The sequence below is a fragment of the Miniopterus schreibersii genome (assembly GCF_964146895.1).
Source record: "Miniopterus schreibersii genome assembly, chromosome: 15".
Classification (NCBI taxonomy): domain Eukaryota; kingdom Metazoa; phylum Chordata; class Mammalia; order Chiroptera; family Miniopteridae; genus Miniopterus; species Miniopterus schreibersii.
Window position 1 is genome coordinate 41,675,394 of NC_138115.1, and position 15,658 is coordinate 41,691,051.

The following is a 15,658-nucleotide window of genomic DNA, read 5'->3' on the forward strand; positions in this document are numbered from 1 at the left end:
GCAAACTGAAACGAAGGTTTAATGAGGCAATAGTTACTCTGAGGATTTTAACAGAAAAAAAAGGGTTCTCAAACTCATTGGATTTCAGCATCCAGTCCGGGGTTGCTCCTTGTAGTTTGAAAACACAGCTCTTAAGCACCCAGAACCACCCCAAGAAGGTTGGAGAGAGGGGGAAGGTGCTCCGGGAGGGTGCTTTGAAAAGTATATACACTTTCTATGTTCAGTTACTTTGTGAAACGTGTGCACTTAGTCACCCCGCAGTAAATACTTGGAGGGAGGACTCCTGCGGGCGGCGAGGGGCAGCTGAAAGTTTGCCAGGGCCCTAGGAGGGGCTGGTCTAGGGGGCGTGATTGGCAGCTAGGGGAGAGAGCCAGGGCCGGGAGCGAAGAGAGGGAGAAGGCTCGAGGGCGGCGAGAGGTCCTGCCCAGCTGTTGGCGAGGAGTTTCCTGTTCCCCCCCGCAGCGCCGGGTGAAGTTGAGTGAGTCACTCGCGCGCCGGGACCGACGACACCCCCGCGCGCGCACACGCCCGGGACGGGAGCAGGAGCAGGAGCGGGAGCGGGAGCCGGCCTCCTGCGCAGCTCCCCTCGGCCGCCGGGGGCCTCCCCGCGCCTCGCCGGCCTCCAGGGCCCCTCCTCGCTGCCGAGCCGGCGCCACATCTGGCCCGCACATCTGCCCGGCCGGCCGGGCTCGGGGTCCCGAGAGGACGCGGCGCGGAGGCGCAGCCGGGGGTCCGCGAAGGCGCCGGCCGCTGCGCTCGGGGCTCGGTCTATGACGATCGGCGGGGTCTGCCATGGGTCGGGGGCTGCTCGGGGGCCTGTGGCCGCTGCATATCGTCCTGTGGACGCGCATCGCCAGCACGATCCCTCCGCACGTTCAGAAGTCGGGTGAGTCCCCCCCCGTTCCCCCCCAGCGGGGCTTGGCGGGGCGCCTGGGGTCTCCCGGACTCCCCGCCTCTGCGCTGCGCTTGACAGGCGGTCCCGGGCGCCGCAGCGCTCGGCGGAAACGGGGACGTTTCCCCTCGGGCATCGCGCAGCCTGACCCCTCAGTCGCAGAAATGTGTGTTTTACTTTCAAAAGAGAAGGAAAGTTGAAGTGGCAGGGGGCGCGGGGCGCGTGCGGCCCCCTTTGTGCGGCCGGGAAAGGCGTTGTGTGCTGGCTCGTTCGCGGCGCGCCCCAGCCCCCGGAAAGGGAAGTTTGAGAAGTTGGCCATCGGGCGCGGGCGGGGGAGCGGCGGCCGCGGGCCCGCGGGGCACGGCCAGGGGCACACCTGGGCCACCGCGGCCGGCCCGCGCCGCTGCCCCGCGCGCCCGCCCCGGGCCGCCCGGCCACCCGCGCGCACGGCCGGTCGCTCCATCCTTAGCGCCCGGGGAGGGCCGCGCGCTCCCGGGCCGGCTTCCTGGCCCTGAGTTACTGGATCAACTCTTACGAAAGGGGGCGATTTGCTGCGGAAAGTTCTCCGGCTCCACGGAAGGCTCGGCCCGGATGCCTTAGGAATAGGGGTTGTCAGGTGGAGGCGGAAAATGACAGACTGAGGGCCTGCTGGGTGCTGGGTGCTGGGTGCTGGAGAGGGGGCCTGCAGCAAGACAGCTGCCTTCCGGGAGCTGACGGTCCTCGGCAATTATCTTGGTGGAAACGGAAAGGTTAAATGAAAGTCTTAATTCTGCTGCCCAACTGATCTCTCTCTCTCTAGAGGTTTCTTTTGTGGGGGAGGGGAATGAATGAATTGAGTACTTAAAGATGTGTTATGGAAAGTACCAAACCCCTGAGACGTTAAGAATTAGAAGTATTTTGCAGCTATGATCCATATAACTGAGTATCTGCAGCTGCGGCCTGGGTAACTGAGTAAGTTTGGACCTTTCAGGGCCTCAGTTTTCCTCATCTGTAAACGGACGTGGTTAGATTTGAATAGTTTTCCATTCCCTTCATCTGCAGCATCTTAGGTGCCTCTCCTCCTGCTTTGGTGACTTGGAGATGCCCAGGGTAGATTTGGGATGGGATGTAGAGAATGTGGCAGTCCACACTGTCACTCTGAGGCACAGGTTTGCTTAGCCCAGGGCCTCAGGCAGGCTTACCTGCAGGTTTGTCTGGACTCTAGAAGAAATAGGCACCAGGTTCTGAATGGTCCATTGCAGACTATTTGGAGGGGATTGAGAACTTCATATGGAAGGCTGCATGGAGATGGGAGTTGTTTATGGATCGAGGAAGAAGCATTATTGTAAACAAAAATTCCCAGCACAAATTTGACTTCTATGGTTAAATTAAATCCCAGTGTTTCATTCTTGGATGTTGTCCTACATTTCAGTACCAGAATGTTCAAAATGTTCAACTGTCTCTGATTATACCCCAGACTCTTAAAAACTGAGTTATAGCCAGCTAATAAATATTTTAAGTGCACCCTTAATTTTCTGTGTACGTGAAAAATCATTAAAATTTTTGTTTCAGATTACGAAAGAAGGAAATTTGTGGGCTCTGATTTTGTTAGGTTTTGTTTACAAGGATAAGATTTATGATTACAAATTCCAGACTCAATAGTTCATGAGTCAGTTTCATTTCATCTATATACACACTTTTAAACAATTAAAAGCCTAGTGGCTTTTTATTTGGGCTTTTAAACAGTTTTACAAAACCCACAGATTTTGTATCTTTATGGAATTAAAGTTTCAAAATGGTTGCACTAAGGAATCATTTTAAATTTGTATTCATTTGAAATTTAATTTTCCAAGATAGTTGAAGGTTGAAGGTAGCTATAGTGAAGGCGAGAAATCTAATTCCATGATTGCATTTTAATTTTCTGTGTTAGTAAATGGTTTCAGGATTTTTCTAACATAACTGGTAAGCTGTCAAAACATTTTTCAAAATATCTTATTTCGTGATTACGAAATAAGGAAGTGAGATTATATACAGCCTCTATTAGGTCACCAAAAATAAAAAATAAAAAAAATCCATGTCCTGTTTAGTAGATTGACAAGCAGGCAAAAGATTTCAATATAAAAATAAACGTCACTAAGAAATATATTTAACTGAAATTTGTTTTTGTTTTTGAATTAGTAGATTCATATTTCCTAAATGCTCAGAATTAAGTAATTACTCTATGAGGGGGGAAGTTTACCTGTCTGAAAACTCTTCCAATCTGAAAAATGTGACTTTTTCTTTTCAAACACCTAACAAGAGGTGCTTGTTGCTGACTAAATGTTGGTAAAAGTGTCACAGATCAACTTCTTTCCTAAAGTCACTTTAACAATGTGCTTATTTTGTCAGGGTCAGAGATCAGTAGGCCCAGAATTTGATGTTAGGTCTATTTGCTTTTATTCCCAGGAAGCACATTTCACTTCCCTTTTTTTTTTTTTGGTTAATCCTTACCCGAGGGTATTTTTTCCATTTAGAGAGAGTGGGAGGGAGCGAGGAAGGAGGGGAAAAGAGAGAGAGAGAAACATCGATGTGAGAGAGACACACTGATTGGTTGCCTTCCACACATGCCCTGACCAGGGCGGAAATCGAACCTGAAACCCAGGTACATGCCTTTGACTGGTAATTGAACCCTCGACCCTTGTGTGCACAGGCTGATGCTCTAACTACTGAACCACACCGGCTAGGGTTAGGCCACTTCCTTTAATAACATCCTATTTTTTTAACCAGTTATGATTTATACAAAACTTGTCACGTTTTGGATTCCTCACCTTTTTTTCCGAGATAGCACCCCATGCTGATGAGTCCCCCTGTTGTCTGTATAGTCAGGATAACTGCTACATGCTTTTCATTTCACTTCACCAGTCCTCAGTTATTAACTCAACTTTGAAATTTTTTCTTTATTTTATTTTTAATATATCGTTATTGATTTCAGAGAGAGAAAGGGAGAGGGAGAGAGAGAGAGAAACATCAATGATGAAAGTCACTGATCGGCTGCCTCCTGCACACTCCCTGCTGGGGATCGAGCCTGAAACCCTGGCATGTGCCCTGACCGGGAATTGAACCGAGATCTCCTGGATCCTAGGTGGGTGCCACGCCCAGCTGGGCTTTCTTTAGTTTTTAACCCTATTTTTTCCAATGAAGAATGAATGACACTTCCTGGGTGCCATTGTACAAAGTGGCCATTACTCATTTTTCCGTCTTGACAGCATTTATAGTGCCCCCTTGTGCCAGGAGGGAGGCTCAGACCTGGAGACAGCATCGGGAAGGAATGAGACAGAGGTCTTTGCCCTCCCTGAGTTTAACGGCGGCCTGGGAAAGGCGAAGAGAACGTTTGCATATTAACCCTGTGCACTTGGAAGCATTGCTGAGCGCTGGTAGTGTACTTTTAAGACCCCTCTGTCCAAAGTCCACTTCGTTGTTGAATGCTCTAGGGGGAGGGTGCATGGGGACTGTTCCCTTCTCAGTCTCTGAATATTTTTTCCACTGATCTGTTCTTTTCTGTACCTGCCTTGTTTCAGGCCCACAATTGGGCCACCTCGGTTCTTCATTCTGGAGCCAGCATGCGGGACCCATGTGTGCCCATCCAGTCCTCCTTTTGAGGATAAGCTTGGAGAGATACAAGAGCGCAGGCAGGGGACAAGCTTTGGAATCAGGCCATCCTGGGCTCCAGACCCACCTCCCGTTTACTGGTTGTGTAGCCTGTTGCAATGATGTTACCTCTCTCACCTTCACTGCCCTCATTTGTAAAATGGGGTTTATGGTGTTCTGGTGAAGGTTCAATGAAATACTCTAAAGTGCTTAACAAAGTGCCTGCAACATAGTAAATGCTCAGCAAATATCAGCTTCTATTATTAACACCTGAATCTGGCCTAACGTGGTTCCCTCTGATTCTTCAGCCTCACATCCCGCCAAGACTCACACTCGCCCAGCCCCCTCTTATCACGGTGCACACATGTCACAGGTGCAGTGAGCGGTGCAGGCACCCATCCCGCTGCTCAGGGCACTGTCTGGAACGCTTGCTACCTGGGTAATGTTCATTTGTCTTTTAAGACTTCAGTGTCATCTTTTTTAAGGAAACCTGCTTTGAATGCCTTGGGTTGAGCTAATACCCTCTCCTGGGGATATAGGCCTCTTTTTTAGCTCCTAACGATCGTTAACAATAGTCAGCCATATTACATCTTTATGTGATTCCTTGGCCCATTAGGCCTTTAATTCTCGCAAAAGCAAGGGGTGTGTTTTACTCATTTCTCTGTCTCTAGGTATCCTGAAGTACCTGGCACATCATTTAATATCCAGGTAGTGCTGAACTCAGCCTCTCCTGCATCCCCCTGGACCAAGTGCAACTGAGTCAAGCATTTGAACAACCAGACAGCGACTCTCTCTTTTAATGAGAAGAGTTTCAACTCCCACCTAAATAGGCAATTTGGCTGTTTTTATACTATGGAATTGGTTCTTTTATTCTGATGAGCTATGGAAAAAGAGTGCTGAAATAGTAGTTTAGTTTCTAAGTTTCTTTTTTTCATCAGGGTTTTATGTTTTGGTTTATAAGCAGTGGAGCAGAGTGGGTCTAAGGGAAGTGTGGCCCCGTAGCAGCCGCTGTCTGCTGTAGAGAAGTGTGGATATTATTTAGGTCTCATGCAAACCACCAAAATGGTTTAAAACAGGGCGCCGAGGAAACATACTTCCTGGCTACGGCTTGGCATTATTTAGTCAGCTTCCACGTAAAAGCATGGCTTTGTTAGCTTCATCCTTCCAGGGGTTAATCCCGCAGATTTAACTCACGGTTTTCAGTAGAAATGACTTAGCAGATACTCATTAACAGCTGGAATGCTCACCACTCAATTTGCTCTCCCTCTTTTACTTGTAATATTTTGCTCTGCAGATACTTGTTGCTTCTGACCGAGGCAAGGTAATGATGACTGTCTTTGCTTGGCCTGTGAGAAGGGTCTGCACTGCTGAGCAGGCAAAGGGGCTCATCTCAGGGTGGAGTGGGGAGAAGGGAGAATGTGCTCTGAGCCAACCCCTTGACATGTCTCCCCTAATTGAATCTTCAGAGGAAACCAGGGAGATACGCTTTATTATTTTTGTTTCATAAATTAGGAAGATAGAGTATGCTCAGGGCCACTGGAGGTTTGCTTGTGTGTGTGTGTGTGTGAGTGTGTGTGGTGGTCTCTAAGTTTGCCCTGCTTGCAGTGTGCAGGCTCTTTTTCATGGTGTGTCTGTGAATCTGTGTGTGTTGGGATGGAAGCTAGGAAGGGAACAAAGGGACATTACTTTTGAGAAAGGGGAAACTTAACCATCTAATGTCATCAGTTCAGTGCTCCTGATTTCATGATTTGCTTTGCTTGTGTGATCTGGCTCCTTTTTGGTTATCTTTTGTACCACAGGAAATCAAGAAGGGGTTAGAGCTTCTGCACAAGGCAACTTTGCAATTCCTAGTCTGGTAACGGCATCGTGGTGGTGGGACCCACTGCCGGTGAGCCATGGTTTGACTGTTTACAGCAGTTGGACATGCACCAGATGTGTAACTGAACCCCTGATTCCAGGCAGAGAGGACCAGCATCTGTGTACAGGCCTCAACAACTGCTGCTGAGGACAGAAAGAGCAGAATTTATCCAACAGTGTTAACAAAGGCGGAGGATTTGGCTTTGGGGGTTTGGCTAATTTGACAACATGTGGGTGGTTAAGATGCTTCTCTTTGCAAAAGAATATGGCCTTTTAATGGCCATGTTCAGCATTTTAGGTGTTGGCACTCAACATGGAGCAACTGCCTCCTTGGACACAGTCAACTTAGGATCTCTTGCTTAGGCTCTTAAGGGTTTCCTAGCATCAGTGTTTTGTTTACAGGGCTGAAGCTATAGATCATTAGGATGGATTTAGCTGCAGGCTAAGTGCCTGTGACTGGTGAGATTGTATTTGGGAAAGGCTGTCTGCTTTCAAGACATGCGGTTCTTTCTTCCTCTTTTTTAAAAAATTTTTTGATGAGCTATATCCCCCCAGTCTTTTCAGCTTATCGACACTGTAAGGGCAAAAGGACTGCTATCGTGAGTCTTAGCAGGTACTGCTTTTATTCTCTGGTCAAGCCCCTGTCCATGGGGCGAGCAGATTCCAGACCTCTGAGTCCAAACTCTGCCCTCTTTTTAGGTCGTGTTTCAGGTACCTAGGAACCCAAAATTTACTGTCCAGATGGCCCTGGTCCAGCTTTTACAACCTACATGGACCACTGGTCCCATCTTCTTGAAGGCTTTTATAGCCACTGGTCTATGAGCCGGAGGGGTGGTTAAGGGACAGCTGTGGGGGGGGGGGGGGTTAAAACTTGGGTGTCCATTCGCATCCCACAGGCCCCTCTTTATGTGGGAGACATCAGGCAGTGCAAAGAGGAAAGCAGACCGTGGGCCAGGCCTGGGTCAGTGTTTTTCCCAAACACCCAGGGAGTGTTCCACGGGAGGGACTTTTGAGTAGTTTAAGAGTTTTAAAGTTGTACTTCCAAGATATATTTGCAAGTCAAGGTAAAAGGATCAAACCTATTTTATTGAACAGTTTGTTTGCTTTTTTTAGCTTTTAATACTTTGACCTTTGGTATGTGGGCCTCATTTGTCCCCTTGCCCCGAGCCTCCCAGTAGATCATTGGTGGATCTGGTGTCAACAGCCTTCCCGTGCAGAGGTGTTGGGGACAAGCTTAGTTTTTCTTGATTGTGTCATGTTTGCCCTGGGGTAGAGAGATTGCCCGTTAATGAAAAAGCTAAGAGTTTGTTTATAATCATACCGTTCTGTTTCCTTTGGGAAATTCAGTTTTTCACAGGTGGTATTTTCCTGAAGGGAACTTCAGCTTCATTCATTTGACTCCTGTTTGCTGTTGCAGTTATGCATTTTTTTAAAAAAGATTCCTCAGTGCCTTCGTTGCATTTCGTTTGTGCGTTGAAAACACGAGGGCAAGGTGAAGCTTATCTGGATGTTTTCTTCTACTGTTGTAAATATTTACTAGCCCGTGGTCTTCTCAATCCTCTTTAAAGAAAACAAGAGTAGTAGGACAGTGTAAAGTGAAAAGCCCTTCTGACGCTAAAACAGGTACAGGGTTGTCAAAACTATGCTTTTTTTTTTTTTTTTTTTTTTTTTTAGAGAACTAGGGGTTTGGCAGAACAAACTTTAATGTCTTTGAAGAAAAATATGGGGGCAGGTGTGTATTTTTGGCATATTCACAGTGGCTCTTCATCTGTATAAGTTGTAAATCAGTATACAGGGTTCACCGACTTTGGAGGAAACTCACCCTGCTGCTTTGTGGAGGACTACTGGTCATTCTAAAACTGCAAAACACAGAGAAATGGAATTGGCCTCATGCTCCCTGTGAGAGGTGTTCCTATCTTGAGGAAACTTTACCCAGGAGCCTTCATGAACAGGTTTCCTAAAACTGTATGTACCTGCCCCTTCCTGAGATCTTGCTACTGCTTGGATCATGCTGAGCACTTCATCAGTATTATTTAACCTTCAAAACAACTCTTTGAGGTAGATTTTATAATGCTCATTAAAAGTCCTCTAGAGATTAGGAAACTTAATGAAAGCCACCTGATTAGCAAATGATTATGCTGGCGTTGGGACCAAGATACTCAGGGTTAGGGACCTAGACCCTAATTGTGATGCTATACTGAGACTAGGCCAACTCAATTGACATAAACCACTTCTCCATTGTAGCATGGGTGTTGGGAGACTCTAGGTTAGATTAAGAGAAATCATGACAATATCCAACATTTTTCTAATGCTTTACTCATTGAATTTCTTTAGCTAAATCAAACAATGTTTGATTCATACACAAAGTAGTCAGACATCATGCCTGTCTTGTGACCTCAGTGGGAAAATGAAATATATACATCAGATGATATAGTCTGGAGTGAATCATGGAATAGTTATGCCATCAAAGAGTTTAGGTTTTCTGAGCAAAATAGGCATTGTATTTGGAAGGATTGGGGGAATTCAAGGATGCATATATATGTAGGATGCATGAGGATGTATGTGGCTTACCAAGGTGAATTCACCATGAAGTGAATGGAATTTAACTCAAGACTTCTCCCTGGTACAGACCCATCTCCTGACTCTGGGTGGGGCCCTGCCAATGTGGTTAATGAGTGTCATCCAATTAAAGATTATGTCAGAAATCTTGCAGTGCCCTGAATATTACAGCTCCCATATACAAGAAACTTGATAGAGGTTATCCCAAACTGAGAGGCAATCCAAACATTTACATGAAATTTCTTACAATGAGTTATGAAGCTGAAAGAAACTTTTCCAAGCTGTTCAACAATAAACTACAAATTCTGAGACACTATTGCAAAATGTCCCTGGAAGTGGTGATTAGAGAGTATGCAACCAAAAAAAAAAAAAAAAAGAAGCAAAAATATTTCAGAGGTATGTCAGGCAGTTAATGAACACAAATATTTGATTCCTTTTAAATTTTATATTTGTGTCATTTACCGCTTTTATTTTAAATTTGTAATTTGTAAGAAGCCATTCTAAATATTCACTTTCATACCTAAATTTCTATTCTTAAGTTTTGTATTCTTTCTCTAAAAGAGTGTCCTTGAAATTTAAACGCTTCAGCTTCCACAAGACCCGACTGTATGCCTAATGGTGGGATTTGCTGATTGACTTAGAAAATAAATAGCGAGTGCTTCCTCCTTCCCTCCTCTCGGTTCAGAGACTTAAGTCTGCATTTTTACATCACCAAACTAAAAAACTTTTTTCCCCCCAAATGTAGCTAAACTCCTTTATCATTTTCCAAGTTTAGAGGCCCCATGCCAAGTTGTAAAGAAGTTACAAATATGTAATTATCACAAAACCTTGATCTTGAATGAAAGGTAACCCAGATCTAACCCTTAGCTTGAGATTAAGACTCTCCCTGGGAGACAGCTGGTGAAGACTAAAGCGGGTGTCCGGGTGACCTGGTTAAGTCCTTCGGTCTCCCTGGGTCTTGTTTTTCTTCTGTGTACAATGATAAGAATTGGACTGGGTTAGATTTTCAGCTTTTTCTGTTGAAATCTTTTATCCTGTAGGTTAGTTAGTAGAGGAAACCATTGAACTTGACTTAGGAAACATAAGCCTTAACTAATCAGAATAGAAAGCTATAAGAAGTCCTAAGAGGTCAGAACTGGCAAATACCACAAACATTCACTTGGAGTTTGTTGGAGACGACCACTGTTTTAAAAAGGAAAAGAGACCATAGTTATTTTGAAAATTCCCGAGCATACATCCTTGACGAAAGAGCACGTTTACACCAGCTGGCACTCACTCCTCCTTGCTGAAGAAAAGGCTTAGTTGGTTTTGGTGGTAATTCCATTTCTCTTTGGTTAACTATGGTGCTCTCATCCTTCCTTTCCTCTGTGTTGGTTAAAGTGTCTATGAAGGTTTTTCCTAAGGTATTGAATTAGGAAATGCTTGGCTATGTCTAGGACAAGAAAGCTCTGAAGGAGCTTCTATGTTTTGGGGGGAAAAGAAAGGAAACTTGTCTGAATATAATTAGTCACCTGTTGCCTTTCAAAGATTTCTCCACCACCTTTCTTAAAATATTCTCCAAAAAGACAGAAGTTGCTACAGATTGGCAGTTTGCAGGTTGCTTTTTTTAGGCAGGGGAGTAGCTGTGAGTCCCATAATTGCATTTCTGTATAAAGCGTTTTGCACTTTACACAGTGAGTGTTCTGCACACACTACTTAGCACAGAGAAGGAACCTTCTGACTGTTGCTTTGAATGACTGTCTTGTTGCTACATATCACATTTATGTTTTATTCCCTAAACCTATAGTATTGGGCAAAAAAAGTGATAAAATTTTCCTTAAATATATGAAAAAGAACTCCCCTCCCTCAAAAGTAACATTTTGCATTCACTATTCTGGATTCCCTTAAGTTACATTGTTATAAAATAATTTCAAACACTCTGACCCCTCCCTGGATACTCTTAGCCGTATGATTTCTGTTATAACTAATCATGTAATTTTTATTGCCTCTCTTATCACTTATTTATTTATTGTAATGAGCAACGGGCCAGCCAGTCTTGCTTTCTTGTTATTTCCTATTTTCTGTCACCTCCAGCTTGCAACCCTGCCTGCTCTTTCGCATTCTTTCAGGGACCTCATTCATGTCTCTTAACATTACCTTTCATGAGTTATAATACGCATCTTGAGTTCCAGCATTCTGATGCCCGCCCCCCCCAAGCAATGCTTTTATATCGTCCCCTGATAACGGCAACTAACGATGCTCTAGTATCTTGCTCCTGAAAGGGTGGTCCAGGGACCAGCAGCATCAGCATCACAGAGGGAGCTTATTGGAAATGCAGACTGTGGGCCCCTCCCCAGATCTGCTGCTTGGGAACCTGCATTTTCACAAGATGCCCAGGTGATTCACTGAAGTTGGAGCAGCCCTGCCGTAATAGCATGAAAGCATTTTCCGCAGAGGGGTCCAATGGCCTGCACTGCTTTCATAGATCAGATCCGGTTATTTCTGTCACTGAGCAAGAGGAGGATTCAAGGAAGAGTAGCTCCTGGTTTTATGAGGGTGTTTGACTCCTCCTAAGCCCCAGGGTCCCGAGGAACTGGTTGTTAGTAATGCGCTCAGGCCAGCAGAAGGGCGAACGCACTGACGGCAAGTCAATCAGTGAGTTCCTTTTAACCAGTCTGCTTCCCCAAAGCATCCTGCGGGCTCTTCCCTTCGCTGAATGTCCCTTCCCCACCAGCTGTGGGTCCCGGGGAACCGTTTCTCTGCTGAGTCCAACATTCATCATGTTTACTCGATAGGCATTTAATCACAGTCGGCCTTGACAGTGGTAGGCCTTCCTTAAGAGCTATTAACTTTAGCATTTCTTAAAAGCTGTAGCGCTCTGCTGTCTACAAAGTATGTACCAAATAAGTTAATGAATTAATGTCATGTTTTCCAGGAAGTAGTTGTACTCTTCAATATATTTTTTTTTAAATCTTCTTTTGTGTTGAGAAACTTATTTGGTGGTTGTGCAGTGAGGACTCAGTAAATTTTTCCTGAATCCCTCAGCATTTATGTTAGATGGTTCTGAGGGTACCGTTATTGGCTGTTTCATGGATGGGTTTCCATATTTTACTCACTATAAGGCAATTCTTTGCTCCTCTGTTACTTTTGTCTTCAAGTATTATGGGGCCCTGTCAGTCACAACAATTAGTTCTCACAACTACATACTTTCTGATTTTTCCAAGCAATTTTCATTTCTGACCTATTTCTTTTTCTTTTGACATCTTAACTATACTTGGAAAAAAAGAATAGTAGAGAACTTTCCACTGCAGCCTATATCTCATGTTGTTCCTGTTGCATCAAATCTCAACTTATTTATCTGAATAATTTTAAGATCTTAATACCTAGAATCTCCTTAATCCTACATGTATTTACAAGAGGAATCTAGTTACAGGAAATGCATCACCATTTGGTTTTATTTTTACTCGTACGTGACATTACCACAGTGCAAGTCTGAACTCTTCTATCACCTGTAAGAATCTCGTCGGTTTCTCCCATGGACATCTCTCCTTCATCAAAAGATACACATAAATTGCCATCAGTTAAATCTCCTCCCCACCTCCGCACACATCATTTTGAATAAGTGGCCCCCGTTAGAAAACCTTCCGTGGATCCTCTCCCTGGACCCAGGTCATTACATGGCCCTGGCTTCCTCTTTGAGGTCAGAGGTTACATCAGCGTCCTTGGCTCCTAAGACACACGGATGGGACATGGGACTGTTTGATGACCACAGGCATGGAGGAGACCAACCCTTCCTCCCATCTCCCATTCTACCCTTGCCGGTGCCTCAGGCTCTCTCACACACCCTTTCGTTTCCCATTTTCTAACTTATGACTTTCTGCTCCCACTTTCTACCTGTACCCCGCAACACCTCCACCTTCTGAAATAATGCCTGGCCAAATGCCACTTCTTCTATTGCATTATTTTGTTACTATTCTAATCAGAATTCCCTTTTTAATCTTCACAGTCTCTCTAACAGGCCTTGCTTCTCACTCAGGCAGCCTTGGTCATGGAGCTACGTGTGGCTGTTTGTGTGTGTGTTTTAACTCTCTTACTAGAATGAAACTTTGAAGGAGAGCCTACTGATTCTTTTCTAGCACCCAGCACACATTTTCACTAAAAGGTTGTTGCTGTTTAGAAGTCATTACTTTTAAAGGCCAAGGAAATATTGCTTATAAATCCAAGATGGGATGACAGGATACACACACACACACACTTCCCCCCCCCCACACTGCTTACCTTTTCACCACCAAGTGTGTCATCTATGGCTGTGTTATTTATAGCCATCTACAGTATTGTTTGAGAGAACATAGGCTTGTGGGAAATTTCAATTGCTCTGTAAGTTGCTTTGTACAGTAGTGGCTTCCTCTGTCTTCAGTCTTTAGTGTCTGTGAATTTGGGGGAGCTGCAGTCCGTGGGTGTTAAGGGCTGTTGTTTTTCCATCCATCACAGGCTGCCTTTGATTCATTTATCTTCTTGTGTGTGAATTTTTTTATAGAGGGCTCAACGTGTTATGACTGGAGAGGCCAGAAAAAGTCATAAAGTAAACCGTACCATCTGACTCAGGACAATGGTTGCCACTCCTGCCTTTCATTTTTATGAATCATAGGTTATCTGCTGTCACTGGGATGGTGGGAGATGGGGAAGCTGAGTGAAAGAGTGTTCCTTGGTGCATGGAGAGTGTCTGAAGACACCGACACCCTTCCACCTGCCCGAGGGCGAACATCCCATATTGCAAAGGTGACTCCTTGTTGTACTTTTTGGAAAGCCCTGTTAAGGGCACACACTAAGGAGACTTAAATAGGAAGGCTTTCTTTGACGGGTGCTTCATAGGAATGAGTCTTGAAGGTCCGAGGATGGTCGTGAAGGTCTTCAGCGTCTTCCACCGTGGTTTCCATCAGCCCCTGTGAAGGCCCCTGGATAAACATGAGTCTAGAAACCAGCAGTAGTGCACTTCCTGGGCCTGCCCCGCTTCCAGACCAGCTCCCTTCCAGCTGGATCATCAGCACCCAGGGAGCCCCTCCTCTGCGGAAATTCTGGAGCCACCATTGACTTTATAGCATTAAACATAGACTAGCGATGCCCTGCCTGCTCTACCTAGGGGAGAAAGGAGATGAAATAAGAATTTTTTGTCTTCATATCCTGGGGCACTTACTGGAAATGGTAAAGGTAGAGTACTTTTAATTTGAGGCACCCCTGCAGCAAGCTTTCAGACTGCTGCAGACAATTCCCTTCCAAGATTTGGATGATGATGTTGGGGAGGATGTTTGTGGCAATTATATAATCACTTATATTTATTTAGCACTATGCGAAGCATTTTGTGGCACTCAGTGTTTCCTGTTACCAGTTTGTTAATGAGATGCCTATGTTGTCTTCAGGGCACCGAAGGGAATCTAGTTTCTTAACAGTTCAGTGTTTAGTTCTTGAATAACTATTGAAGATCCAGTTAATCCCACCCCAAGCCTATTGGCTTTGCTACTCCTCAAGGGATAACTTCTTTTCTCTAGAAGCAGTTGACTAAATGTTAGATGTCTGTTTTACTTGCGTTGTGCCAGTCAAAACAGTTTTTCTTTTTTCTTCTCTATACGTCTTTATTTCAGTCATTCATCTTTCAGTTATGCAAAAGGAAGCCCCTAAACAATACCTGATCTCCGACACAATGTACTATTTTGATTTATAATTAGTACTTTAATGAAATTTATATTAAAGAGACTCTTCTGAGTGAGCCTTTGAAAATCTTGTAAAAGTCTGATGGATCCAGCGTCGACTCTCTTAAATTACTTTCCCATGTTACACAAGATGATCACGGAGGCAGGCTTGGCTTCTGTTCTCTAAATTGAAGTGCCTTGAATTTATAAGAAAAGGAAGGGGCCAAAGTGGGTAGTTGGTGAGTGTGCTGGTTGACAGCAGCCACTGTGTGCACTGTGCCAGCACTGACCGGGGCTCAGTAGAAGGTCTGGATTTTAGTGGACATTTCTGCCCACAGTTCTCTTGGGTGCATATCTCTTGGGAACATATAAAGTGTCTTTTTTTGTTAAAATAGCTGTCAAAGATATTAAAAACACACCAGATGTTGTAAAAATAGTCATTTGCCTACTTGTCCAGGCAGATGAAAACGAGTGCCAGGAAAACAGAAAAGAGAAATGATTTGAATAACTTGACTATCATTGAGGCTTATGGAGGAAGGAGCACCAGTGAGCCGAAAGTCTTGACCGTGCCTGGTAGTAATAATTTTTAAATAATCCCTTATGTTAAAAGAATGCTTTATTATCTAAAAAACACTTTCACTCTCATGTCATTTAATTTTGGAAACAATCCTCTGATACGGGTATAATTAATTATCCTGCCTTACAGATAATCTGGAAATGGAGACTCAGAAAGATGATAACTGTCTGTGGCATGGCAAAGGAACACAGATTGGTCTTTCCAGGATTTTTCCATTTTTAGTCATTGTGTTCTCCTCGCTGCTTAATTTCTGAGTAAACCCAAGATAAAAACCATGGCCCCGTCGTGCTTTTGTATTTTCGCAGCTAAATTGTAGAAGGGGATGGGAGGGTTCACATCAGAAGCCTTGCTCTTTGCCTTGAAAATTAGAAGCCACATTTAGGACTGGAGAATTTCCTCTTTTAAGATGCATTTCCTTGAGGGTTTTGTCCATCAGTTTTACTGGAGTTCAAGCTATGTAATGAGTCATTTTTTTTACCCCTTTTTCTTGTGCAGACAATT

At 44.6% G+C, this 15,658-nt stretch overlaps 1 protein-coding gene across 2 annotated transcripts in view; it reads left to right on the forward strand.

Moving 5' to 3' along the window:
• Positions 1–374: 374 nt before the first annotated feature.
• TGFBR2 (transforming growth factor beta receptor 2) overlaps positions 375–15,658 on the forward strand; it is a 70,684-nt gene continuing 55,400 nt past the window's right edge. Inside the window, exon 1 of one of the 2 annotated variants that reach the window (XM_081159557.1) lies at positions 375–478. Coding sequence is in view for 1 of the 2 variants with exons in the window: in XM_081159556.1 (XP_081015682.1) it covers positions 793–886 (94 nt within the window). In the remaining variant the exon portion in view is untranslated. Of the gene's footprint in view, positions 479–520; positions 887–15,658 lie in introns of those variants that run through there. The other variant, XM_081159556.1, reaches the window with a different exon arrangement.